At 39.3% G+C, this 27608-nt stretch overlaps 3 protein-coding genes across 4 annotated transcripts; all 3 read left to right on the forward strand.

Moving 5' to 3' along the window:
* Window positions 1-302: 302 nt before the first annotated feature.
* rgrb (retinal G protein coupled receptor b) lies at window positions 303-7497 on the forward strand. Its single transcript, XM_086303908.1, has 7 exons — window positions 303-692; window positions 1009-1165; window positions 2662-2783; window positions 3218-3371; window positions 3507-3624; window positions 6602-6715; window positions 6960-7497. Exons 1-7 carry the CDS (start codon window positions 617-619, stop codon window positions 7098-7100), a joined length of 882 nt encoding a protein of 293 aa, XP_086160034.1. The 5' UTR covers window positions 303-616; the 3' UTR covers window positions 7101-7497.
* A 4831-nt stretch (window positions 7498-12328) lies between these two features.
* On the forward strand, window positions 12329-15206 carry slc18a3b (solute carrier family 18 member 3b). The gene has a single exon (XM_086303909.1). It carries the CDS (start codon window positions 12887-12889, stop codon window positions 14453-14455), a length of 1569 nt encoding a protein of 522 aa, XP_086160035.1. The 5' UTR covers window positions 12329-12886; the 3' UTR covers window positions 14456-15206.
* Window positions 15207-15737: 531 nt separating this feature from the next.
* Window positions 15738-25581, forward strand: chatb (choline O-acetyltransferase b). 2 transcript variants are annotated; one of them, XM_086303910.1, is made up of 15 exons: window positions 15738-15977; window positions 16496-16616; window positions 17323-17514; window positions 18005-18123; window positions 19452-19505; window positions 19616-19796; window positions 21469-21646; window positions 21747-21916; window positions 21993-22093; window positions 22203-22331; window positions 22425-22547; window positions 22644-22785; window positions 23022-23084; window positions 23487-23624; window positions 25146-25581. In XM_086303910.1, the coding sequence occupies exons 2-15, from the start codon at window positions 16572-16574 to the stop codon at window positions 25410-25412; spliced, it is 1902 nt and encodes a 633-aa protein (XP_086160036.1). In that variant the 5' UTR covers window positions 15738-15977; window positions 16496-16571; the 3' UTR covers window positions 25413-25581. The 2 variants fall into 2 exon arrangements, with proteins under 2 accessions (XP_086160036.1, XP_086160037.1); XM_086303911.1 differs by having other exon boundaries at window positions 15738-15924.
* Window positions 25582-27608: the final 2027 nt, after the last annotated feature.

Raw genomic sequence — 27608 nt, forward strand, 5'->3', positions numbered from 1 at the left:
GGACTATAAATAAAATAGACAGGACGGTCAACACAAAAAGTGCATGTTCGAGGTATATTTTTTTTTCATTTGCAAAAATTTCATAGATCCGCCCACCTCTATTCTCCACTCCCCATGTGTTTATACACCATTATTACATTAGTCTGTGCTTCATCTTGTCTTCTTATGCCCACCCCAATCGGTGGGGTGAGCCCTAAAGTGCATTTAAGAGTTGTAACTGTCCAGACTGCCGGTCAAAGTCTGCTTAAGAGTCCAACACTCTTTTAAGTTAAAAGACAACATTTCCCATGTTTCCTTTCTCTTATCGCTTACAAAGCTGTAGGTTGGTTTCGCCACAGAGTGTTCGGCAATAAACTTTCAGAGCCTTTAGATGACAGAATTGCGCAGAAAACTCGCAAAGTGTTTGCAACCACTCACTTGCAGAATGTGTGCAGGAAGTCTGCTTGTTAGGACATTCTTCGGGGGATTGTAAAGAGGGCTTTGCTAAGATTAGCGCGTTCGTGCTTTTTCATGTGAAAGCACCTTTATAAGGCCTTATTGTGGCACAGACTGTGGGTGGCTACGCTGCAGGAAAACGACTCGTCTTCTTTGCAAAGTCTAATTTGTGTGCTTCATCATGGCAACATATACGTTACCGGAGGGATTCACAGAGTTTGACATGTTTACATTCGGCTCAGCACTCCTTGTTGGCGGTAAGTGAAGCGCGCTGTATGGTTATACAAGAAGGAAGGACCCAGATAACCATGAATAAATTTGGAAGAGCTGTATTTTTAGCGGGATTCCTTGTTTTTGTTTGTTGGGGGGGGGGGGGGGGGGTAATGCTTGGAGATGAGTTAGATGAGTTAGATGAGTTAGATGTTACCAAAACTACTTAAATTGCATTTTGTTTGTTTGCACACTTTGTGGGCCAAAAAACCAATAAGATCGGCCATGCAGACAAATACAGCTAGAGGTTAAATGTGAAACCAAATAATAGAAACGTAATTTATTCTTTGTTTTCACTTTTAGGGATGCTGGGATTCTTCCTCAATGCCATCAGCATCCTTTCTTTCCTCAGGGTGAGGGAGATGCGCAATCCCAGCAACTTCCTGGTGTTCAACCTTGCTGTAGCTGACCTCAGTTTGAATATTAATGGACTCACTGCAGCCTATGCAAGCTATCTCAGGTAACAAACAGGGCATGCTCTGTTAGAAATGTATTTTCTGGCCTTCTACAGTCACTTTATATCTGAATCTTTCAGCAGAAGTTTTCATATTAAGCTGTCCAGCACAAGCTGACTAAGTCTCGGGGTTTCATAATAAAATCCACAATCTACTTTGTTCACATTTGGCAAGAAAATATGTTGAAAGTGACCAAACAGCCCAAAGTTTATAAAACTTAATGTGTACTGATGTTGTGAGACATTTCCAGCTTGACCTATTAAGAAAGCTGATTTTTCCTTAAAATTATTATGTAAAGTGTTACGCAAGACAGTTGTTTTTGTACAAACTACAGTGGGGGGTTTTAATTAATACATTTATTTAAGTAAAATCAACTTGGTTTTTGCATTTCTCTTCTCATTTTTTGCTTATTGTAAAAATGTCCACGTGTTTAATTGGAATCCAGTTATCAAGCTAACCACTTTTTCAAATTTTAGAATCAATTGTTTAAGTTTAAGTGGGATCATTTGTAAGTACACCTTCATGAACCCAGCAGCCCACTGCACTCGTAGTGTCACAGCTATCATAAAATGAAGTTAAACTTTATTTAGTTTGTGCAGTTGAACATAATGAAACACAAAAACAACAACTTATTATGATACAGATGTGTATACTGACCCATCATATGATATTTCATATGCTTGTTGTCTGCTGCTTTTAATATGTGGCAAAGCATCCATCCATTCACAATTCAAAGACTTCTCCTTCTAGAGAATCGATCTTATTTTAGTGACACGTGCATACAACGATAACCTATTGATGCTTCACCCAAATTCTGCTCAAGGTCAGAGACACATTTGGTGTTACATTGGGACTTTTCCCTTTTCACAACATAAGCTTTATGGATTTTATTTACAGTTTGAATTTAGTGTGCACAAAATGATAAAGAAAACTGCATGAAATACCAAATGAGGTGATAGCTTGACTTTTTGCTTTGCCTCACATGTGCCCTACATGGTGATAATGACGTTATTGTTCATAATTATGGAGGGAGTGATCCTACTGGTTGACTCCCAGTTAGGGCCTTTCTGTCACCACTGTCTTAACATCAGTGATATGGTCACATATATTTATGCCGTTTACTGAATGGCGATGGTTACTGCTGACCATGTAGTCATAACACTCCTCAACTTAAACACTTTTATTTTGTGTTGATCTACATTAATATGTCCTGTATATGACTATTTGTGAAACTTTTTGACTTCTTTCAATTTAAATTCTCATTAGAGAACTCAATGACGAAAAAACTTTTTGTGCTTCACAAATTACAACAACCTATGAATTATGATGGGTTGTGATCAGAATAGCCTCCACATCAATGAGTTTCTGGTTATTTTATTTTATTTTATTGAGCTGTATACCTTTATACCTAAGCACTTTGTTTTTATATATAAGTTTGTGTAACTTTAGGTGCATTTTTCTGCAAGTTGTAGTATGACACATGTTTCTTTGTCTTCTTCAGATACTGGCCATTTGGTCAAGATGGTTGTGCCTATCATGGTTTCCAGGGGATGATATCCATACTGGCATCCATCAGTTTCTTAGCTGCAATCGCTTGGGACAGATATCACCAGTACTGCACCAGTGAGTAAAGGCACTACAAATAGGTGTTCAAAATGTTAGTTAATGCAGTTTTATACACAATTGAAATGAGATATTCAGAGAAAGTCAGTCTTAAAAAAAACTGAAACATGCATATTTTATCTGCCCCTGGGAAATGGTATAACTTTTTATTTATTCATTTTTTGTTTCATGTTGGGCAGGGGATAAGCCGCTTTATAAGCCGCTTTGTAAACCATGTGGAGCAACTCTTAAACGTTTACATTTTATATTTCTTCATGTTTTTGTCAACTGAATCAACTTTATATTTTGTCGGCGATAACCTTGTGATATTTAGTCAACTTAAAATAAAAGCATTTCGATTCCCAAAATAAGACTAAAACTAAGTTATGCTCACGTCAAAAGTTTGTGACTAAAACTAAATCAGATTTTTCTGTTAAAAAATGAACACTGTGTAGGACAGAAGCTTTTCTGGACCACATCTATCATGATCAGCAGCATCATCTGGATTCTCTCCATCTTCTGGTCTGCTGTTCCTCTACTGGGATGGGGCGTCTATGACTTTGAGCCCATGAGGACGTGCTGCACGCTGGACTACACCAAAGGGGACAGGTAAATGGGTAAATATTAAAAGATAATCTTACCATGAACAATAGTTTTCTGTTTTCATACCTGCCAGTTCACATGGAAAACGGGTACATAGACTTTTACAGCTGTTGTTGTTGTTCATGGTTATTTTTCTAACAGGGACTACATCACCTACATGCTAAGTCTGGTGGTGCTCTACCTGATGCTCCCAGCTTTTAACATGTACTCGTGTTATGATTTGATCTACAAGCATTTCAAGAAGATCCATCACCACCGGGTAATACATGCTGCAGTCTTACTAAAAATCATTGTGTATTAGCACATCCAATTGTGCCTTCAAAATATTTTGTTTTGTTAAGTATTGGACAGTCGTACAAAAGAGTCTGATCACTGGCTGTGTAGAAGAAAGCAGCTTAAATGTTATTTTGCTCTAATCAAAGGGGCTCTAATCAAACCACGAGTTTAAGAAGATTAATTTTACGCATAATGAAACACAACCTTTAAACCTGCTGGTGAGTGCTTTTCTTTTTCTTCTTTATTTTATTTAATCTTTAACAGGCTTATTATTTCTCCATTCTTCTATTTGCATGGCACTCTTTATTGTAGTTTTTTTATGCTGAGCATAGAAGTGAGACCGGTTGCAATATTAGGGCCATTGTAGGTAAAAATAGTCATTATTATTATTAAAGCACTCAGGTACAAAAGGATAATAAACTCAGGCAAAAAAGTAATTTCCAAGAATAAGGTTATGAATAAAATAAAATAAAAACAGGGCAATTTACAGAGGAAAAGTCAAGAAAAACATTCTCTGAAAAAATATTCTGTATTTATTTATTTTTTCTGTTAATTTCCAAAATTGTATTATTTTGCTTAAAGTCCACAGACAATGAACTGAAGCAAAGTTGTAAAGAAGAAAATCCTCCAAAAATGTGAGATAATGATTCATTTGTATAGAAAATGAAAATTATGGCTTGATAAAGGCACGGCACTTATCTTAGACAGCAGTCTAAGCAAATAAGCCCAGATTTCCCTCACCCTAGCCACTTCCTCCTGCCCATCTAGGGGTATTAACCCTTTACAGCCGATCGGAGCGGGCACGCTCTGTTTTGCGTAACTATTTTTAAATCCCGGTAGCTCTGAAACCAAGTAAGCTAGCGCAATAATTTTTTTTGCATATGAAACTGGAGGAGTTGTACTTACATCTTATGCCATCAGCTTGTCCTAGGTCACAGTTTCCTTCCACATATAGCTTTGCAAAAACTGCATAAAAATCACTTGCAGCAACAAAAACATGATATTCCAGAAACACGCTTCGCCGATCCATCAGCTGTTTGTAACACTTCCTACGTCCATCAGCGCGAACTATCACATGACCGCATGACATGCCCGAAACCGGAAGTGACGTCATTTTGCGGAAATGTAGTTTTTTACGATCGGGGCCTTATGAGCTTGTGTTTTACTTGTTATGTGTTTTAAAAAGTTATGTTTGACTTTATGACTTTCTGTGTCGTTTCTGGGATGCTTAAGACTCATATTGCACTGCTGGAAATAGTTTATTTTGATGCATATGCTGTTATTTTGCAAATTTGCACTATAATATTTATTTTCGTTTTTCCTGCAGTATATAAAAATTGGTGTATTTCAAAAATAAAACTATGAAGACACTCAAAATAAATTTCCTGTGGTGGGAAACTAGTTTGTGTAACTTTTTTGTATTTACAGTTTTGAGGGATAAGCCTCTTAAATTTCTCTAACTAGAAATATATGTTAAAAAAACAAAAACGATTTTCAATTTTTTTGTAGTTTATTGCACTTTTTTGCAATTTATGTAATTACTATGCACCTAATGCAGACATATTATTAAAGTTTGGGCTATAATGGTTGTATTGATGTATAGCAACTTGAAATGCTCCCAAAAATGGCTCCACAGCATGTAAAAATATAATATAAGCTCTGGCGAACTTGGTTCTATGGTAGGTCTTAAAGGGTTAAGCCCAGAAAACCTCACCTAGGAGGCATCCTAGTCTGCCCAAACCACCTCAACCGGCTCCCTTTGATGTGGAGGTGCTGCGGCTCTATTCCAAATCCCTGTTGAATGATCAAGCTCCTCACCAACCCTGAGAGAAAGCTCAGATGGCAGCCCTGGCATTGTCCAACACTAATCAGAATTAAGTCCGACTTACACTTGGTCAGCATTCTGGTGGAGTGCTGGAGAGGGTTTCACCAAGGGACTCTAAGAAGGCTGGGCCCTCTGAACTGTCATTTGGCATATAGGCACAAACAACGGTCTGGATCTAATCTAAACCCCAAAACACAGGCAGCAAAAAACAGGGATACAAGTATAAAAAACAACATTAAGCCTGACCATAGCTTCTCACCGAAACTCCAGAATGGAACAGAGTCAAACCCCTCAGTGAGAAGGAAACTGGTTCCATACCCCAAGTTGTACGTTGAGTGAGTCAGACTATATCTATATCAGCTTGGACTCGTCCCTCATAAGTGAGGTGATATTGAATCTACCACAAACCAGTTTTGGAAGCCAGGGATCAGAGTACCAGGACCTCTGCTCTGACTGCCAGTCAATCCACTAAGCACTGAACACCTCCTGTGGGTGGTCAACAGGAGGATGGACCTATGTTGCTTTTTCAAGCTGACACCAGCTGGGCCCCATGGCTTAAGGCCTGGCCATCAGACAATTGTCCTCGAGACTGTACCCCAGGCCTGGCTCCAGGGTAAGACCCCAGTAACCCTATCCCAGGCAGAGAGCACTGGACCCCTGGATTGTTACGCTGCATAGGTTATGTGTACCACTATTTTGTCATAGGTAAGGAGTCAGACAATCTGCCATGGCAGACCTTACCAGAGCAAATTGCCCCAACCACATAGCTCCTAGATCAATGGGAAACATAAACCCCTCCACCGTGATAAGGTGGCGATTCATGCAGGGGATCTCAAAAAGATGGCAATCTGAAAAGCAACCCATGTAAGGCTCTGAGTTGGTTTCCATCCTATTCAAGTGTGATCTGTTGTCTATTAATTATTCATCCAGCAGTTATGCCACATTCTAACCTTGTGTTGACCACATACTTTTGGTCACGAAACCACTGAAGTGCATCTCTACTTCATCTCTTGTTTCAGCAACTACACACAAGCTTGATAAGATCATTATCACTATCATTATTAGACTAATTGTGACACACTCTTTCTGTTTTTGAAGCCTTGTTGTATGTAACACAATGGATTTTATTTTACAGTTTAACACCAGTTTGCCTGTGAGGGTACTGCTGATGTGCTGGGGCCCATATGTCATCATGTGTGTCTATGCCTGCTTTGACAATGTGAAGCTCATCTCTCCAAAGCTAAGAATGGTATGTATTTATTTTGTTTTTTGCAACCTAACACTATGTGAAAATGAAACAGTTAAACACCTCTTTCTTCTTCTTATTGTTGACTTTTAGTTTAACAGTTTCTTAGTTGCAGTTTCAGTCATCATTCTTGTGACTTATTCCACAAGCAAGACAATGAAAGGAGTCAATCATTTTAATGTCACACTTGCCATAGTATGTGAGACAACTTAAACCTTTGCTTTTTTGTGTGCCTTTTCCCTTGTAGATGCTTCCAGTTATTGCAAAGACAAATCCTATATTTAACGCTCTCCTCTACTCATTTGGAAATGAGTTCTACCGAGGGGGAGTTTGGCATTTCCTCACTGGACAGAAGATTGTTGAACCAGATATTAAGAAGTCAAAGTAAAAGAAAACCCAGTAAAATCGGGCAAAAATCCAAGATCATCAACTGCTTTCATGATAGGTTCCTCATTCAAACGTAGTAGGATGTTTTGAAATAAACATTGCCAGGTCAGAGATGTACAGTTGTGTTATTTTCATATTTCATATTTGTACAGTACATGACATTACAGGACGGTCTGTTTGCTTGGAGCCACCATACCTCATGTTGGACTTAGCTCAATCAACAAAAAAACATGCTGCAGGTAATCTGACCATTTTAAATGTTCATGCATTCTTTCTTTCAGCAGCTTGACTTTAACCTGCACTGCTCAAGCATCCACGTGAATCCAGTGACAATAAACACAGATGTTGCTCCTCTTCTGCTGTTTGCGCTTTCTATTTTAATCCGATTAATGGAGATGCTTGTAAGCAAGAAGCCTAATTGCTGCAAGCAGAAATGTGCCTTTTATCACATGTCAGTGTCAAATCTAAAGTATTTTAATAAGCAGATTATTTAATAGTGGTTTTGTTTTGTAGACAGCTAAATAATACAGCCCCTCTGTACAGTGAGGAAATATTTACTGTGTTAAGCCCGTTGCGCAATTAAGCTCCTTCTTAGGCGACGTGGACTTAATCTCATTTCAGGTACTTGTCTAAATTAGGAAATGCATACACTAAACTACACAGAGTTTGGTAGCGTTTTGTCTTCATTTCATATTAACTTACACTGAGCTAAATTTGATGACATATTCAGTTATATTTAAACATATTTAACAATTTTGTTTTTACTTTTCAGTGCGCCAAATAGTTCTAAAACAAATGCTGTAGTTTTTTTAGTAAATAGGCAAACGTTTGCATTTTCTGTCTGCATGTACATGAATAGATGCTTCAGAGCAGGAACACAGTTACCCTTAAGCTATATTGGCTTAGCAATTTCATAATACCAGCAATGAAATGTCTTTGTGGGTTGAGTTACTAAGCCACGTATATTCCAAAGATCACCACAGAAGGGGCACATACTGTAGAGCAGGGCTGTCAAACATAAGGCCTGGGGGCCAGATTTGGCTCATGGAGGACTCTATTCCGGCCCACTTGATGACTTTGGAAAATGTGAAGGAGGGCATAGATTTTGGATTTTTAACTGTTTTACAGTTTTTCCTACTAATAAGGAACCTCCTTTACTGTCATTCATACTACATCAAAGTAATTAAGTAATAGATAAACAATAACAAAACACAAAAAAACGGTTTTATCGCAATCTACTAAAGAAATTTATGTTAAGCTTTAGAGTAAATTTAGATTTAGCTTTTTCTGTCATTTTAGACATGCTCACAGATGTCAGCATTTCTTTATTGTGTAGAAAAACTTGAGTTGTACTGCTGAAATTGCACTTCTTTTTCTTGGATTAAATTGGATTAAATGTCTATATAAACTTCTTTACACTGACAAATAGAGGGGTTTCCCTGCTTCGGCCCACTTCAATTCAATTCAATTTTATTTATATAACGCCAAATCACAACAAAAGTCGCCTCAAGGCGCTTCAGATCAAAGTGGGCTATATGTGGCCCACGATGTAAAAAGAGTTTGCCATTTCTGCTGTAGAAGAAACAACTCCAGCTCTGATGCTAAATGTATCCACAGCAGAAATAATCCACTGTGAGACGATCCTTGTCACACTAACCTCCGAGGTGTGACGTTGTTGCCCGCAGGCTGGTCGTAAGGGGATTAAATTCTCTCACCATCAATGGCAGCCTTCTTTAAGGGAGAAGGACTCAGCCTAATGAGCAACAGTGAAGCAGTCCTGAAATTAGACTGTTGGCTGCTTAAATTAGAATGATGAACCCCTGCATTTAAATGTTGAATTGCATGAAGTCATAGCCCTGATCATTTTTACCCCAGTAAGGCATCTCTTAAAGTTGCTTTGTCTTTGTGAATTTGTATTTTTTTCTGTATCTTTTCTTGAATGTAAAAATGTGACAAGTGGGGATAAAAGTAAGTTGAAAAGCTTGAGCAGGGGGAAAAAAAATGCATCGCCTAATCAGAAGCTGCCTCGGGAATGCTGTTATGCAGCCTGCTCATTAGCATCGGATTTCCTTCCAGTATATGAGCAAGCTCTGCTCATTAGGAGGAGTTAAATATTTGGCACAATCATGTCCTTCCTCCAACGTCTCCTGCTGCGATCAGGATTTTTCTTGAGAAAGATTAAAGAACTAAAAGATCAGCATCAAGTTCTTAGAAACAGTTGGCTGATTGTGTGTGTGTGGTCTAGTGATCTAATTTGGTCAGAGCTGTAGATAGACACTGTGGTAATAGCAGAAAGTTCACAGGAAGAAAGTAGAACCTGTCACAGACAGATAAAGCCTGACTGAGCCTTCCCCCAAAACAAATAAGCGATTACAACCCTTTTCATCCAATAGAAACGTTAAGATTTGGGATCCACCCACCAGGCAAGCTGAAGGTTAATAGAAAATAGAGGTGTGCTAAATTTATTACTCTTCACAGACAATGTTAGAAAACAGAATGATGCCTGTCCTTATTTGGCAGCTTTCTCTAATATAAGGATGAGGATAATAATAACTTCAATTAAAAAAAATAAATAAATAAATACATCCCTAGAAAATAAAAGTCCAAGATGTTTAAAGAAGAGCCTTAAAAATCTACTGTGTGCCATTTATATTTGGCTGGAAAAATAAATTAGGTCACTAAAATACAGAGGATATCACTGCTTTAACATTATCTTCAGTTCTAAAAAACACTTATTGACCTACCACGTCAACACCAATCAATTGTAGGCTTGGTTAATGAAAAAGCGTCATAACTTCCAGTGTTGTAATCACTTGTGAAGATTGTTCTTTTGCATGCTTCAAAAGAACCTCAGTTTGTTACATGCCCTCCCCTACTCTTCTATCCTAGTTTAAATTGGCACAATAGTGTTTAATTCCGAAACAGCAAGCCGATATAATGGAAGTGTATCATTCCAAAAGCATTTATTTGTGCAGCTGAATTAAATTGGTGAAAACATTTTGAAGAATTTTGGTCGAAGAACACTCGCTTTGCTAAACGGCCCTAAAATATCTAAAAACAGGAAAAGTGAGTGATGCAAAAATCATCTTTGAAGTTTAGCCACAAGGGGCGGCTGAGTGAAAACACTATTTGTAAAACCTCCAGAGACACTATATGGACCTAGCTGGTGAAGTCCTGCATGTTTACAGCATTAATACTGAGCATGTGTTTACTCATGTAAGAGACAAAGGTGAAAGCTGCCTATCAAAGAAGAAAGCCAAAGGGCAACTAAACCCTCCATTAAATATTACACACTACAGTCCAGAGGTCAGATCATATCAGTGGAAGGAAGCACGTTAGATGGTAAAACCCAAGCTCTGATGCTTGGCTTAGTGTTACATAATACTATCTGTTCATAATAGTTTCTCGGTCACAAGTGTTATCATAAATTTTGATGCCATTAGACCACGAACTGTGTCAAAGATGTGACATATCTGAAGTGGATTTTTCATGCAATGATTTTTAAAGAATTAGATCACGCCTGTGTCACTAGGCATCTAGAAAACCTTGCCCCTAGTCTCATCCATTAAGCCTCTCTGTTGTACTGTCTTCACGTCAGAGGCCGAGTCATCATCCATAATTCAGCTCTGAGGATTAGGCTGAAACTCTTGACTCTGCCAAGTTATGCATGAATGATGTATAAGGCAATAATATTATACATTTTTTTAAGTGTTTATGTAATATGTATGTTTATCTCTCTCTCTCTCTCTGTGTGTGTGTGTGTGTGTGTGTGTGTGTGTGTGTGTGTGTGTGTGTGTGTGTGTGTGTGTGTGTGTGTGTGTGTGTGTGTACCTACACATATACATATATGTATATAAATCACTTAGGCACCGTCACTTACATAAAGCACATGCTGCTTAATCTTTATATCTTTTTTTTTTATCTTTTTATCTTCAATATTTAATATTTAATCAAACTCATGTGCATACATATATATTCATACACTTTCCTGTGCAAAACTCCTGAGCCACCTCTCCCATCTCCTTATTCCGTGTTTCCAAGGGATAGAGCAGAATTATTTTTAAAGGAATGACCAAGAACTATTTGAGCCTAATTATTATTCTTATTATTACTACTATTGTTGTTGTTGTATTAGCAAATTTTAATTTAATAAATTTAAATGTTATTCTTTTTTTTTACCCAGATTGCTGTACTTCAATTAATATTAGTTTTCTAGTACCAACGAAGAGGTGCCAGTCTTGTAGTCTGTCCTTGAGCATGCGCTACCCTGTGATTTTAATCATTTGTAGGTCGTTATCGCCCTCTACTGACAAACAGAAAGAAGTCTTGTTAAAATGCATATATTAGAATCACACACTGACAGAAAGTAAGAATAACAACTATAAAAAAAATATTTTGCAGTTTCTTTTGTAGCGTCATACAACGAACAACAGACTTAAATAGCAATAGTACTGCGCAAGACAAATATTTGAAAGAAACCGAAACTAAAGCACTTAATTGAAATTCTTTTAATGGGTCCTTTGGGTAGTAATAGCCTGTAAATAATTCTACAACTGTATAAAATGTCAGGACTGTAGTACTTAGTAAAGGTAATGCAGTGATTTCCACTCCTGTTGTTTGTACCAATGAATTTTCTCCACGAGGTGTCGCCGATGTTAAACTTGTACCCTGCACAGTGTCTGCGCTGATAGCTGAATGCGACATTATTCCGTGTAAATGCAAACGCTAACAAGAGCCATGACTTTTGGGAGTTTAGGCAACATTTTTAAGAAGGCCATGAAAAGTATCTTTGCTTCAAAAAATGAGTGAGAGACTCAAACCTGGCCGTTTAAAGAGCCCGTGGGGGCTGAATCTGTCCACGGTACTGGAGTCTTTTGGGTGCAGAAAAGGGCAGTGTGACAAAGTAACTTTAAACAATAAGGTCAATGACGTTACTGGCAAGTCTAAGAAATGTCGTAAATGTTGTGTTTTGTGCGATTGATATGGATAGACTTTTATTCTGAAAACATGTACCGTCTCTTGTGCGTATATACTGGTGATGACAAAGCGCAATATATTTTTCTATATCTCCAAAGTCTAGAGTCACACACTGAGAGTACGAAACGATTTTTCTTCTGCGCCTTTGTAATAGTGTTCACCAGCTCTTATTGGTTGAAGTGATTGCTGCCAATGGTTGGAGATTAACATAAAAGAGACAAGTGGAGAAGGGATCCACTTGGGGGCAAGCTGGTGATGCGTCATAGCACTTGCTGAAAAGAGGAGACAAAAAAAGGGACTAAAATAGCGCCGAACCTGCGGGTTAATGTGCACCAATGGCCACGGAGTCACTCGTGGTCTCGGAGCAGAGCGCAAAAGTGCCACAGGTGATAGGAGGTATGACAACAGAGATAAGCGAGATTGAGTGTTCTCTGTTGTGCAAATAATTATCAAAATCGCTCCAAACAAAAACTTTGATATGTAAGAATAGAAGCTGAAACCTCTGCAAGGTGCAGAAAATCTACGATTTCACCACGTCACTTCTCGGGAGATCATGAAACATCATCGGACGTGGCTGAGCCGAGGACAAGAGGAGAAAGCTGAAGAAAACCATCTTCACAGATGAGGCAACCAAGTTCATCTGCGCCTCTCCCTTTACGCACAGGCGAGGTGAGGACGGAGAGCGTTACTTCAGTGTAAAGAAAGCACCAATGAGTCATCCGAGGTGTTAAAAAGATCGGCATCAGACGGAAGAAGCACAAATACAGTTTTGAATCGAAAATCCTTTTTTTTTTTAAAGAAAAGCACACCATGGATGGAGAAGGAGGCTCTTCGGGGCTGGCCAAATCAGCCGCTGTAAAACTGTCCGAGATGGGTGAAAGAACCAAGCAGTTAGGCACCGCGATGCGGGATCCTCACCAGCAAAGACGGATCATACTGGTGATTGTTTGCGTGGCTCTCCTGTTGGACAATATGCTCTACATGGTAATCGTGCCAATTATTCCAGACTATCTTGCTGATCTGGAGCTTGAGCAGTCAGAACACGTCCACGTTGTGATGCACTCCAACACTTCGGCAAACAGCACAAGCCAGGACAAAAGCAACAAGGACAATTTAGATATCCAGATAGGAATACTTTTTGCATCAAAAGCCATCCTCCAGCTCTTAGTTAACCCCCTGTCGGGAACTTTCATAGACCGGGTGGGCTATGACATTCCACTTTTAATTGGACTGACTGTCATGTTTATCTCTACCTGCATCTTCGCTTTCGGGGAGAATTACGCGACTCTCTTTATGGCCAGAAGTTTGCAGGGTCTCGGTTCTGCTTTCGCAGACACCTCTGGAATCGCAATGATAGCTGACAAATACACGGAGGAGGGAGAGAGAAGCAGGGCGCTCGGCATTGCTCTGGCGTTCATCTCTTTCGGGAGTCTGGTGGCGCCTCCCTTCGGGGGCGTCCTGTACGAGTTTGTCGGCAAACGAGTGCCGTTCATCGTGCTCGCCTGCATTTGCCTGGCGGATGGCTTAATGCTACTGACCGTGATCAAGCCATTCTCTAACAGGACTAGAGAGAACATGCCAGTCGGCACCCCCATATACAGACTCATGATTGATCCCTACATAGCTGTGGTGGCCGGGGCACTGACAGTGTGTAACATCCCCCTTGCCTTTCTAGAGCCAACTATAGCCAACTGGATGGAAACCACCATGCACTCATCTCAGTGGGAAATGGGGCTCACCTGGCTCCCAGCCTTCTTCCCTCACGTTCTCGGTGTTTACATAACGGTTAAATTGGCAGCACAACATCCAAATTTGCAGTGGTTTTACGGAGCTGTGGGCATGGTTATCATAGGGGCGAGCTCCTGCACAGTTCCCGCATGCAAAACTTTTGGGCAGCTTATCGCCCCGCTGTGCGGCATCTGTTTTGGCATAGCGCTGGTAGACACTGCCCTGCTGCCCACACTTGCATTTTTAGTTGATGTGCGTCATGTTTCTGTGTATGGTAGTGTTTATGCTATTGCAGATATTTCCTACTCTGTCGCTTATGCTATGGGTCCCATAGTAGCCGGGCAGATAGTGCACAGTCTCGGTTTTGTACAACTTAATCTTGGTATGGGTCTTGTCAATGTGCTTTACGCACCAGCCCTGCTGCTGCTGCGCAACGTGTGCCAAATGAAACCGTCCTACTCAGAGAGAGATAACCTGCTAGACGAAGCTCCGCAGGGGCTGTACGACACAATCAAGATGGAGGAGAGGAGAGCGAAGAAGAAGGGCTACAGTTCGGCAGGGAATTGCCTGTCGGTAGATGAGAATGGGTTTGACCCTTTCAGAGGACAGCGGTCCTTGTCAGAAGAGTCCTCCGGCCCGGAGTGCACTTAGACCGGTTACAATCCGACCGACAAATCAAAACATTTGTGAGATTTGTGAGGCAGACAAATCACAATGTAGTGATTTAAAAATTTATGTAAGTACCGATGTGCAAATATAAACACCTAGTCACCAACGTCACAACTGTGTGACTCGTTTTTCAAAGTTTTCTTTCATCTTTTTTCTGACTGTGGTTTCATTGTGTCAACAAACAAGTCTATGTAGCGTTTGTCAAGGATGTATAACTCGAGTTTTGTGAGAGATCTTTCAGCTGCCGTTGAATTTGTGTGTACTATTCAGTATTATATATACAAACTATATAAATAGATATAATGTGCGTACAAAATTATATGGGACCAACTGTAAGCAGCACATTTCTCCCCTTCTCAAAATAGCCTATATTTTTAGTCTCGGAGGAAACTTTTTTCACTTGCACATCAAAGGCCTCTTTCTGTTTTGTTGTTAAAATTGTGGATTTTAATAAGTAGGCCTCTTTGTTTTATTTATTTATTTTGTTTGAAATTAAATGTATCATAATAAATGGATTTTGTACATATGTGGATACACGCACAATGTAAATTGTTCAAATAAAAAAAATATATATATCCGTGGATCTCTACAAAGTGTGTATGCCGTTGAGCGCGGGTGTGTGTGTACGAAACATGTTGTCAAGACGTAGCTAATGATGTCAGTCCCCTTAAGATGAACTAATGTGTATTAATTGAATAATTGTGGTTTTAATAAATCTCTGTTTGGATCAGTGTGACGGTGGTGATTTCATTTTCATAATTTTAATTTCAAATGAATAAAACAACATAAATGCCGGATTTGTTTCGATATTAATATAGGAACTGTAGACGATAAAAGTGGCTAAAAGTCCGCATCACCCCTCCTGCAAACATAAAAACACAAGAGAAGTGTTATTTGATTTCATTATTTATTTATTTTTTAAACGATCAGGAAAAAATCTTTATTTTTGAATGTTTGCTTGCTGACACAGGAGGCGCACATTAGTCACAGTGCGTAAACAAAAATCGAACAAATTCAAGTGTAACACGCATAAACTGATTTAGTTCTCGGTTATAACCTCACCACGCTGTCAAACCCGAGACCATGAGACAAGCTTAGCATTTAAATCTAAAAAACAAAAAAACAAAACTGTGGACCCCGCAGGGTGATCACAGGACACCTGAATGACAACCAGACGCTCGGTCAGTTTTTGATATATATTAAAAATTTTATAGGGTGTGGGCGGGAGGGGGGAAGCAAGCTGTCAGATAATATGTTCCGCGAATAGATTTCGATGGGAGGAGTTTCTTGCCTCAAGGGGGTAGGTAAACGCAAACACCTTCAGCATCTTTTCCAAGGCGTGCTTTAATGTGGAGCCACAGCCGTATGGCGACGCGTGGGGACAGGGGAGCAGTCCAGCGTCTAAACGGAGTTTTCCTCTAACATGGGCTTTCACCGCTTGGACGTGGCAGGTGATGCCAACTTTCACACACTTCTCTGACCTTTTGATCGCTTCGCTGATCGGGTAAGGCTCTGATAAACTGTAACAAACGGAGACTTGGTGTTCATTTCAAAAGTTACCATCATCATCATATTTCTGAGCCTGTTTGGCGCACAGCGGGGGGAGATTTCTTTACTTTACAGTTTTGCTCAAGTTAAGTTTTAGTTAATCAGTCCACTTGTTTTCCACTAAAAGGACTTGCATCTAATGATGCTCCTCTTCATTGTGTCTCTTTAGGATTTTAGCACTTTTAATATTAAAACTGATGTAAAAGAAAAACCTCTTTATTTTGTTTTGGATTTTTTGAAGGGAAGGAAATAGGAAAGGGCTTTTTAAAATGTTTATCTGTCTGCAGTGAGTCAGGAGGCGCAGCTGGAATGCAAGCACACGAAGTAAATTGCGTTAGGCTGTAACTTGATCAAAAATGGAAGCCTGCTGGCTCACTTTCAGACAGCACACAAATGTGTAGTTACATTTTATCAACAGGCCTAATTTTTATTTATTTTTTGCTTCTTTTCTCTCCTTGAACACGCTTCATGCAGGAACGGCTGAAGCCAGACCCTATTAAGGGTGGGGGGAGATTCCGAGTTATATTCACTGGTCGAGACTGGACTAATCATGCCAATCTTGGAGAGAGGGACGGCGAGAGACCGAGACAGCCAAGTATGAACACACACCGCTGCTTCTTTAAGTCAGCTTTACTTTTTTTGTGCCGAGCGCCGCCCGTGGTGCCTAAGTTGGCAAAGTAAGGGTACTGGCTTTCAGCACCACGGAAAGCGCCAGCTTCATTTGCCTAACTGTCCGCTAGGGGCAAAAAAACCCCCTCATTCGTGAACATAGAAAGTATGTTCAAGACACTATAGCACACATTAATTTTGTGCAGAAATTTGATCAAAATGATGCAGCAGACTATAATATAACAGAGACAATGCTGCGTTTACAGGGTCAAACCAGTGCTTAATTAAATTTATTTATTTATTTATTTATTTATTTATTTATTTATTTATTTTCTAAATACCAATTAAGGACCTTCTGAAAATATCTAAAGATTTCCAAGAATTTGCAGATACATTGTTCTGCATTTGCACTGCACGTCTCCATATTATAATCTTGGCTTACCAACAGCATGCAAATGACCAAACATCACACAGATAATATTATCAATTTGAACTTACCTCATGGGTAATTTGCAATGCACAGGAGACTGTGTAGTTTATTCTCAAATTGGCCTTGAAGCAGTCAAAATGCATTATTAACTTAGGTTCTAATAATAAACGACTGCTTTAGCTAATGAACACTGAATCCCATTAAAATGCTGACAGTTGCTTTCCTTCCATTACTCTTCGTGTGATGTTTTTTGTGATATCAGGTGCTGCCAAAGGTCCCCGTTCCCCTGCTGAAACAAACCCTTGACACTTACTTGAAGTGCGTTCAACACCTGGCGAAGGAGGAGCAGTTTAAGAAAACAAGGGCCATCGTGGAGAAGTTTGGGGCTCCTGGGGGCGTGGGAGAGACTCTCCAGAAGAATCTTTTAGAGAGGAGGGACAAGATGGCAAACTGGGTAAACACAGACCTAACAGATGAAAAGTTGTTTATGTGCATGAACAGGAAAAATTACAGTGTGCATCCTACTTCTATCAATAAGGAGCTTCTGTATTGTTTTGACTTTATGACTATATAAATACCTGCATGTGTTTTTGCACTGTTTGTTAGATAGTTGAATTGCTGAAATCAGCTGTAAATTATTTTATTTAGGATAAAAAAATTAGTTAAAAAAGTCTTAAACTCCGTGATAAACATTTATCCCTGTCTCCGCTTGTGCTTTGTCTGGGTGATCGGTCAGTCCACTAGACATCCAGCTCAGTGAAATCTATCACACTCCCACTCTCACACTAGCACCACTCTCCCACTCTCCTTTTCATCTGGCAGTGATACACTGTAATGGCTTTTTACTTCACTGCACAGGTCTCAACTCTGAAAGTAATAACTTGAGTCCAAACACATTTAACAAAGAAACATTTCTCAAAAACTGTCCCTGTGTTCACATTTAGGTCTATGACTACTGGCTGGAGGACATGTACCTGAACAACAGGTTGGCCCTGCCAGTCAACTCCAGTCCTGCCATGGTGTTTCCTAAGCAGATGTTTAAAGATCATAAAGACGCCCTCAGGTATGTTCTGGACTTCTGCTATGATGACTTTTTTTTATTCACCCTTCCTTTGGAGGTTGTAAAACCAAAGTTTTTTTTAGAATAAAAGGTCAAACTAATCAAAATCGAAGATGCAGATGTTTCCATTTCGGTATTTAAATTCTTTAGCAGGTGATATTTGAGTCAGATAAACATCCAAATTTAGTTTGATTCTCTGTAAGTTGTCTTTCTAGGTGTCTATCAAGGGAATGAATGACAAAGAAGCATATTTATCCAGAGGGGAAAAGTCTCAATAAGTCAGAACAAAAATAAATATAGCTTTCTTTTATTAACAGGGAATCTACCTTTCAATTACTGTCTTAAATAACAGATTTTTTTAAAATTTGAAAACCATCCGAAATCATGAGTTTATTTTTCTATATGATCCAGAAAACACAAGCTGGAACCTTTAAATAGTTGTTTTAAATGTATGTAAATGTGCTGAAAATATTCTTTTACTTATTATTACTGTTATTCTCTGATCATCTATCCTTAAAACCAATATTCTCTGTCAAGCTGCAAGCAAATGTGGGAGAACTACAAAGTAACTCACTTAATATGTCACACAATGACTGAGCATAAAGTGAGTGTGCGCTGTAAGTTCTGTACCAAAGGAAAAAAAGGCCACATGCTGAATGTTGCACACAATACTGCGCAAACACATAATCAGCTCTTTAGCTGCTGACAGATTTTTATGTTCTTTTGTATAGATGCAGACTCAGATTATTATCTGAATTTTACAGTCATGGAAAGAATCTTTGACCGTTATTAAATGAGCTGTGGTCTGCCAGAAATTACACCGGTCCATCCAGCCCTGTAGCTCAACATTAGCTTTTGTCAGCTTGCACAGCCACTAAGTGAATATTTCCAGAGCACCCCAAGCAGCTGGTAATCTACTGACACGGCCACTTATTAGATTGGGAGTGACAGGGCCAAGCTCTCCACGGAGACTCTTAGTCAGGCCTCATTTAGGGGTGTGGTGCACTGAGGCTGCCTCCTTTGTATTGATCTGGCTTTGAACGTAATAACACCAAGACAAATGATATACAACATGAGACCTGACAAGCCGCTGCGTTTTCCCTCTTTGCCCACTCACCCACTCACACATACAGACCGGCTCTCTCCCTCTCGCAGATGAACACACGCAACTCTCACACTGTATCCCAGTAATTCACCATAATGTGATTACTGTTAGTTCTTTGAGAGATGGGAGTATATGTAATTACAATCACAAGCCATTCTGCTGTATAACTTTGGTGTTTCACAACAATACCACTTTCAAATTTCACCCTCCTTCTTGCTCTTTTAAGATTTGCCGCCCGTCTCATCAGTGGAGTTTTGGAATACAAGGCTCTCATCGATACGTAAGTTCAACCTGCAAGCTATGTGGATTGAAGATTAAAACCAAAATTATATAATAATGAATCACAAGTCTTTTCATAGGTGATCTGGTGTGTGTAAAAATGTCTCTCAGGCGATCGCTGCCAGTGGATTTCACTCGAGGCCAGCTAGCTGTCATGCCTATGTGCATGGAGCAGTACTATCGCCTCTTCACCTCCTACCGCTATCCGGGATTAAAGACAGACACGCTGAAGGTCCAGATGAAGGCAGCATCCTCAGCACTGGAGCACATGATTGTGGCATGCAAGAATCAGGTCAGGACACTGGCCGTTGAGGAGACTTCTCACACTCAGTAATACTGCTGATTAAAGAGTGTTTTCTGTCCATTTGAGAGAATACATATAGAGTGACATACAAGTCAGTTTCTATGTAGCAGAGATGCTCAAGTCAGATTTTAAAGTAAGGACTAGTCTAAGCACCTTTACTTGAGTGAATATAATTATACCTTTTTTTCCCTGTGGTAACAGTAAATAAAGAAACCTTTTCTACACCCCTCTCAAATACAGAAAAAAAGCTAAGAAAAATAATAATTGTAAGTAAAGTCATTATTGAAAGGAATCTGAGAAACTTACCCAATGTACCCACTACTGCACCTCCTGAGGATCATCTTATAGACCTTTTGCATGAAGGACAGATAGAACAGAATTAGACCTGTTAGTTATTTGACTAATTTTAATTCTGCTGTAACAGGGGAGTCAGTTCTTTCTCAAAAAGCAGCGCCTGCTATGAAAGTGTGACTATCTGTGGCTGACTGTGTCTATTTGAATATTTAAACTGGCCAAAGTTTCATACTGGGACAAGACGGACCAGGAAGTACTAAAAAGGAATTGTCATAATAGACAGCATGTAGCGGTAAGGTAAGCTATAGTTTCACAGCAGGAGCCAGGTGACAGAAGTCATTTAAATCCCCAATAAGGCTCTCCTACTTGACTTTTATAGTTTAACTGCTTTATTTTAAACCCAGCTTTTAACCCAGCTTTAAAATAAAGCAGGTAAGAATTATGTGTGTGTGTGTGTGTGTGTGTGTGTGTGTGTGTGTGTGTGTTCCTGTCTAGCTATCTTTGTGAGGACCGAAATCTGCATTCTACTATGCTTGTGAGAACCAACAGTCACTTGTGAGGACACACTCACCGGTCCTCACAAGTTTGAAGGCCTTTTTGAGGCTCAAAATGTGGTGTTAGTTTCAGGGTTACAATTAGGTTATGGTTAGGTTTAGGGTAAGGGTAAGGGTTAGGAATTCATTTTTAATGGTTATGGTTAGGGTAAGGGGCTAGGGAAACCATTATGTCAATGAAGGTCTTCACCAAGATAGCTGAATGGGCTTCTATGTGTGTGTGTGGTCTTTTCCTTACCTATCATCTAACACAATCCCCTGTACAAAACAGCCTGTACTCATTATCATCTCATCTCAGAGTCACATCAAAGTCACCGATCCACATTCAAACACATGCCACCAACATCTGCAGCATCTATAGCCCATGGCTAATATATTGATTTTTATGAAGGTTAAGAATGAGACTGCAAATTAACATGGAAAAACTCAGGAACTCTCCCCTGGAAATGATTCTGGGAGCCATCAATCTGTAGCCTCTAAGGGCCCGTCCCTATGGAGATACAGCGAGTTAACTTAATTACTGCAGATTAAATCGGCCACTTTGTCTGAGAGCTTCCTTGAGTCGCATGTTAAACTGATCGTGGAAGAGAAGCAGGTAATTGGCCCTTCTCAGTCCCTGTCATTATTACTAATGTCGTTATTATCTCAGCTGTTCAAACAGTAGCCGTAAGGTTAGCTATAAAGCGCAATTAGCATGCAAGGAAATATTTTAACTTAAATATTCTCTTGTCGAGTTGAATCACCCTGGTGAAGCTGTACTTGATGGAACAGTTGAGAGACTTGTGATTGCTGTAATTTATTTTTCTCACTAGTTTTTCGTGTTGGATGTCGTCGCAAACAGCAAGCAGCTCAGTGAGGAGGAGATCTTATCCCAGCTGGAGAAGATTGTGAAAATGTCTGAAAACGCTGAGGAGAAGCTCCCCCCTTTTGGCATCTTGACATCTGATGGAAGGACAGAATGGGCGCAAGCTAGAGAGGCACTAATAAAAGGTCTTACCACAACTTCATTCTTACTCAATTTAACATTTTAATCAAATTTTTTTAGAAAAAGCAAATCCAGGACATGGGTTTCCTTCTTTCATCTGTCCAGATCAGATCAACAGGGACTCTCTGGCACTGATTGAGAGCTGCATCTGTGTGGTGTGTCTGGATGAGCCCAGCGGCCTGCAACCCAGTGACACCAACAGGGCCCTGTTGATGCTACATGGTGGAGGACATGAAAAGAACGGTGCAAACCGCTGGTATGACAAGTCAATGCAGGTAAGACGATATTGCAGGTGCTTCAGTTTTCCATGACTGTAAAATTTGGATAATCATTTAATCCCCATTTTCTCAGTTTGTTGTAGGCATGGATGGGATATGTGGAGTGGTGTGTGAGCATTCACCATTTGAAGGGATCGTTCTGGTGCAGTGCTGTGAATACATAATGAAATATATGTAAGTTAGCCCACTGTAGCAAGACAGGCTGCACACTGAATATGGTCATCTAAATGAATGCTGATGAGGCCAGAAGTGTCTGAAAGAAACGTGTTGTTGTTCTGAACAGAATGGAAAGTCCTTCCAAGATGGTCAAGTCCTCCAGCTATAGAGAGCTTCCTCCTCCAAGGAGGCTACGCTGGAAATGTAACCCACATATCCAAGGACTCTTAGCAGCATCTGCAGAGAGATTGCAGAGGCAAGACTAGCACAAACACACAACTACAATTATAAATAAGTACAGATTTTTTTGAGACTGGAAGTCACAAAAATCTACTGTTTTCTTCTTCAGGCTGGTGAATAATCTTGACATGAATGTTTTCAAATTCAAAGATTATGGGAAAGAATTTATCAAGCAGCAGAAGATGAGTCCAGATGCCTTCATACAAGTTGCCTTGCAGCTTGCATTTTTCAAGTAACAAATATTCAATGTGTGATATCATAAGCATATCTCTAATTGAACTGTTTGCCATCAAGGTGCAATTTCAAATCATGTCTGCCCTGCACTTAGATGCACTGGAAGGCTCGTGTCCACTTACGAGAGTGCATCAATTCGGCGTTTCCAAGAAGGTCGCGTAGATAACATTCGCTCAGCGACCGCCGAGGCCCTGGCCTTTGTAAAGTCTATGGCAGATGAGAGGGGAGCGTTCTCTGTGAGTCATTTTTCTCACTTCCGCTTTAATTACTAACTCCCACTTTACTGCTCATCGCGCCTCACTTATGAAACAGGTGCGACTGGCAACCTTGGCAAGGAAAAGTCAGTCAACCAGATGATCCCCCTGAAGATTTAGCGGATCTATGAAAAATGGCTGGCTTTGCTGCTGTCTCGATGCAACAAATGTCCTGTGTCCACTTTTTTTTTCATTGAATGACTTTTCTTCTCTGACAGGACTCAGAAAAGATGAAGCGACTGGGGGATGCAATTAAAGCCCAGACAAGTTATACAATTGCAGTGAGTATTAATCCAAAGTTCTCACCACACCAGCCAAGAAATGGTCGACATGTGCAATAAAGCATGCTATGTAATTAGCTTTAAAAGTACTGGTAGATTCTAGATTCTAGATTCGATATCTATAATGCACAGATGGAAATTCTACATTAATCTCCTCATCTAATTTTTGGTAAAAAAAAAATTAGAACAAGTTTTACTTCCAAAATTCTTTTTTTTTTGGTTTTGCCCCAAAAATGACAGTAAGAGGCTGGTGAAAGCTTTGATGAGGCTCTGGTTGTGGCTCAGCTGTATTGCAAAGAACAGTGAGCCACATTTCTGGGATAAAGAAGTCCGTTTTAGTGAATGGATGTGGAAAAGTAACTATTCATAAAACCCTTAAATTGTCAAAAATATGTTTTTCAGGCGATTACAGGAATGGCGATAGACAATCACCTCCTTGGACTTCTGAGGATCGCAAAGGAGCTCAACATGGAAAAGCCAGAAATCTTTTGTGATGAGACATATCTGGCCAGTAACCACTTCATCCTCTCTACCAGTCAGGTACTACATAATCATATGCTATTAAAATATATATATAATTGATACCAGAAATATAAATCCTCTGCAGAACCTACACTCTTCAAGTTATACGTTTCCCTTTATCGGGACAGATGAAACACCAGATGTTCCATGGAGACAAAAAGAGAAATACAGATGTTTCTCTGCTTTTCCACAAACTAAGAATGAAAAAGAAAAAAATGATGTGTTAATATACCTGTAAAGCACAAATAAATCTGCTATTGTGTTTTCTGCAATTTGAGGATACTCGTGTGCATTTAATTCAAGTTAAGCCGCTGTGGAGTTTTTTAAGGGCAAATTTTCATTCAGTACCACACTCTATAACCAACAAAGACAATCAAGAACAATGAAGAGACCTCTTAAAGAGAATCACTAAACCATAAAGTAATTATTTTAAAGCAGTAATGGAGTCTGCAAATGTGCACGTGCCAATTTCCAAACTGCAGAAGCCTAATTAAAGATATTAGGTTTAAGGAGATGCGGAGGAGAGAGGGCAGTGGACTTTTTCACCACATCGTTTGTCACAACCTTAGAGACTGAGATGACGTCTGATGAATGGAGAACAAGTGTACTGGTAGCAGTTTTTAAAAACAAGAATTATGTGGACATCTATAATAACTACAGAGGGATAAAGCTGATGAACAACACCATAAATAAATGGGCAAGAGTTGTTGAAGCTAGGTTAATAAGAGAGAGCCCCTTCTTGTTTGCAGTGGTGATGGACAGGTTGACAGATGAGGTCAGGCAGGAGTGTCCATGGACTATAATATTCGCAGACAACATTGTGATGTGTAGTGTGAGCAGGGAGCAGGTGGAAGAGAGCCTGGAGAGGTGAAGGTATGCGCTTGAGAATAGGAATGAAAAGGAAAAGAAGCAGATGTTTGTGAATGAGACGGAGACAGGTGTATCAGTGAGGCTGCAAGGAGACATAGTTAAGGTAGACGAGTTTAAATACCTATATGGTCAACCCTCCAAACCAATGGACAGCCCACAAAAGAGATAGAGAAGGGATGTATGGGTGGGTGGGTGCAGATAGCAGCAACAGTGAAAGGGAAGGTTTACAAGATGGTAATAAGGCCTGCTATGGTGTTTTTAGTGAGATGGTAGATGATCCACTAACAGCTTAAAGAAGAAGAAAAGGAAGATGACAATGATGATGTTGTTTATCCAACCAAAACATTTTTTTTTTGTTTTTGTTTCTTTGCTAGACTTCACCTGAATCTGACGTCCCCTGATAGTGAGTTTATTCTGTTAGACCATCTTTAGATTTAGCTTTTGCTTCCCTCAGAACATTTTCACCCCACAGTAGCAAATTAATCAGGTCTATTCCCGTCCTTTGGCAGCTTCACTGGCTTCCTGTAAAATATCACATTAATTTTAGGAATCTGCTTCTTACCTTTCTATGATGTCTTCAACTGTGTCCTTTAGTGTTTTAAAAGGCACCTATAAATAAAATGTAGTATTATTATGATGATGATTATAATTATGTGGTCTTGACTCCAGGTTCCTACCACTGTGGAAATGTTCTGCTGCTATGGCCCAGTAGTGCCCAACGGTTATGGCGCCTGTTACAACCCACAGTCAGACCACATCATCTTCTGCATTTCTAGTTTCTGGGACAACACAGAGACTAGCTCGGTCGTTTTCGTTAAAGCCTTGAACGAGGGCCTGCTGGAAATCAGGGACTTGTGCAATAGAAGCAATGCTACAGCTAGCAAACTTGCTGTCTCCAGCCAGGGAGCCAGCCAGCCTCATAAATCAGGGAAGTAAGCCATACTGAGGGAGTACGCCCACTCAGCTGCTCCACTCACCACTGTTAGGCTTTAGCATTAGACTCAGTAGTTAAGATGCCTTCACATGTCTTTGTTGTCTGTGCAATAGTGTTACTTTCATAACAAAATTTAAAGCCTTAAAGTTCACATGTAACTGTATATAAAACATGTACATTTAAAAAAAAATTATATATATATATATATATATATATATATATATATATATGAAAACTAAAAGAAGAAACAAAAAGTTTTCTCTTGGATCTGTGTGGACAACAGAACGATTTCGGTCCAGCACTGATCCTGCTTGACTTGGTAGACTGACATTAACTGGTCTGCTGCCTTTAGGAAACTAAAGCCATGTCCGCTTTGTAGCACTGATCTGAGGGTCAATTCCTCAGTCAGTGAGAGATTCAGCCGAATGATCCTAGTGTATATTTTAGACTAGTAACATACTTTACATGGCAAAAAAAAATACCAACACTAAATAAAAGTCACTTATAACAATCATAACATCCTGTAAATGTGATTCTGCAAACCTCACTTGTTGTGTGCTGTAAGATTTAAATGTTCTAAAGTTAGTTTTTTTATTCTTCTGATGCCATCAGGTTGCCAAAGAGGCTGTGCAAATGTGAAGTCTGTGTGATGATGAACTTTAAGATGTTTATGTCAACGTGTGTGTGAATACCTTCAAACATAGAAAAGTGGCTGTAAGTGAGTTATGTGATATGGTTTCAGTGGCACATTCAAAGTTGTCTAGCTATAATGTATGTACTGTATTTAATAGCAATAGTTATATTATGTGTAAAGTGTTATAAACAGTGCCGCATTATAAGCAAGATACAGTCCACTAATGACTGAGGCATACCACTGTGTTCACTTATGTAAGTGCTTTTTATTTGCACTTGGAGGTAGAAGGAAGTTGATGTTAGCTACACTGTAGGTTCTCTGTGCAATAACACAAAATCAAGGGTATATGTGCAATTTGCCAAAACAGATCATTAAATGCATGGAGCTTGTGTAATTTTAAATTAACTACAGTGACCATTTTTAATATTCAGAATAAAACAGAGTACGATTTCAGTTAATTCCGGTGATCTACATCATGCATGATGTTAAAGCATTTAAATGTTCACTAAAACTGGGATGTAGATTTGTCTACACATATAAATTGTGAGTGGTTTTTTTTTATCTCGTGTGGTGGCTTGTGTTACAACGAAGCAAATCCATGGTTAATTAGTGGTGCGGTGTGTGAGAATATTAGTTGTGTGCAAATGACACATAGGATATGTATCTGTGTATCATCAGCCAAAGTGAATGTCACAATTTCCAAAACTATGACCAGAAAAATTACTAGGTGACACATCCATGTTTATTCTTAGAATAATAGCTGTATTTTTATATGTCTGTGTGGAAAGTCTTATAATATAGTGAAATATTGTTAAAGAGAATTTAAAAAATGCCTTAAAACTAAAGTCATGCAAGCTGTTTTCAATAATTTCAATAAATTGTTATAATTATTGATGTTCAAAGCTTTGATGTTAATTTGATGTGTTTCCTCTTGGTGTTTGCTGTCTAATCTGGGTGATACATGTAAAAGAATATATTTGTAGCAAAGCAGCCTGTTTAATTAATGTTACACTCATCCATGATAACATTTTTATAAAAGTAATTAATGTGTAACATGTCTCTGGCAGATCAGACATGGTGTTTTATGAAGTGCAGTGAAAAGTCCAGTCTTCTTTATTTTGACAAGGAAAACAAAATGCTAATTTATTTTGAAAGGCAGTAGCAATATTTTGTTCACAGAAGAAAATACACGTAAAAGCTGTAATAAAACTGTCATGTAGTAAAACTGGAAACTATTCCATAAATAAAAATAACTTAAAACTAAAATCGCGTCAGTGTTTTATTTTATTTTTTTTTCTTAGAAATTTGATGCCGTGTCTTGCTAATTAATCAGGTTTTATGGCGGTTTTGATTTTTGTGAAGGAGACGCTCATGACTCATCGAGTGTCACCACTCACTGGCTAATCAGTGCATGCAGTCTGTTATTTTCTGCATGACTTTTTCAGTCTCTCACATCACTGTGGAGGAATTTTGACCTACACTAGTTCACAACGTTGCTTGAGTTCATTAAGGTTTGCGGGCATTTGTTTATGCAAAGCTACCACAGCATTTCAATGAGCTTGAG

This window comes from Aulonocara sp. 'chitande type north' Nkhata Bay, linkage group LG8, assembly GCF_057382095.1.
Source record: "Aulonocara sp. 'chitande type north' Nkhata Bay isolate Kocher_YH1m ecotype deep benthic linkage group LG8, A_spYH_male_GT1.1, whole genome shotgun sequence".
NCBI lineage: Eukaryota > Metazoa > Chordata > Actinopteri > Cichliformes > Cichlidae > Aulonocara > Aulonocara sp. 'chitande type north' Nkhata Bay.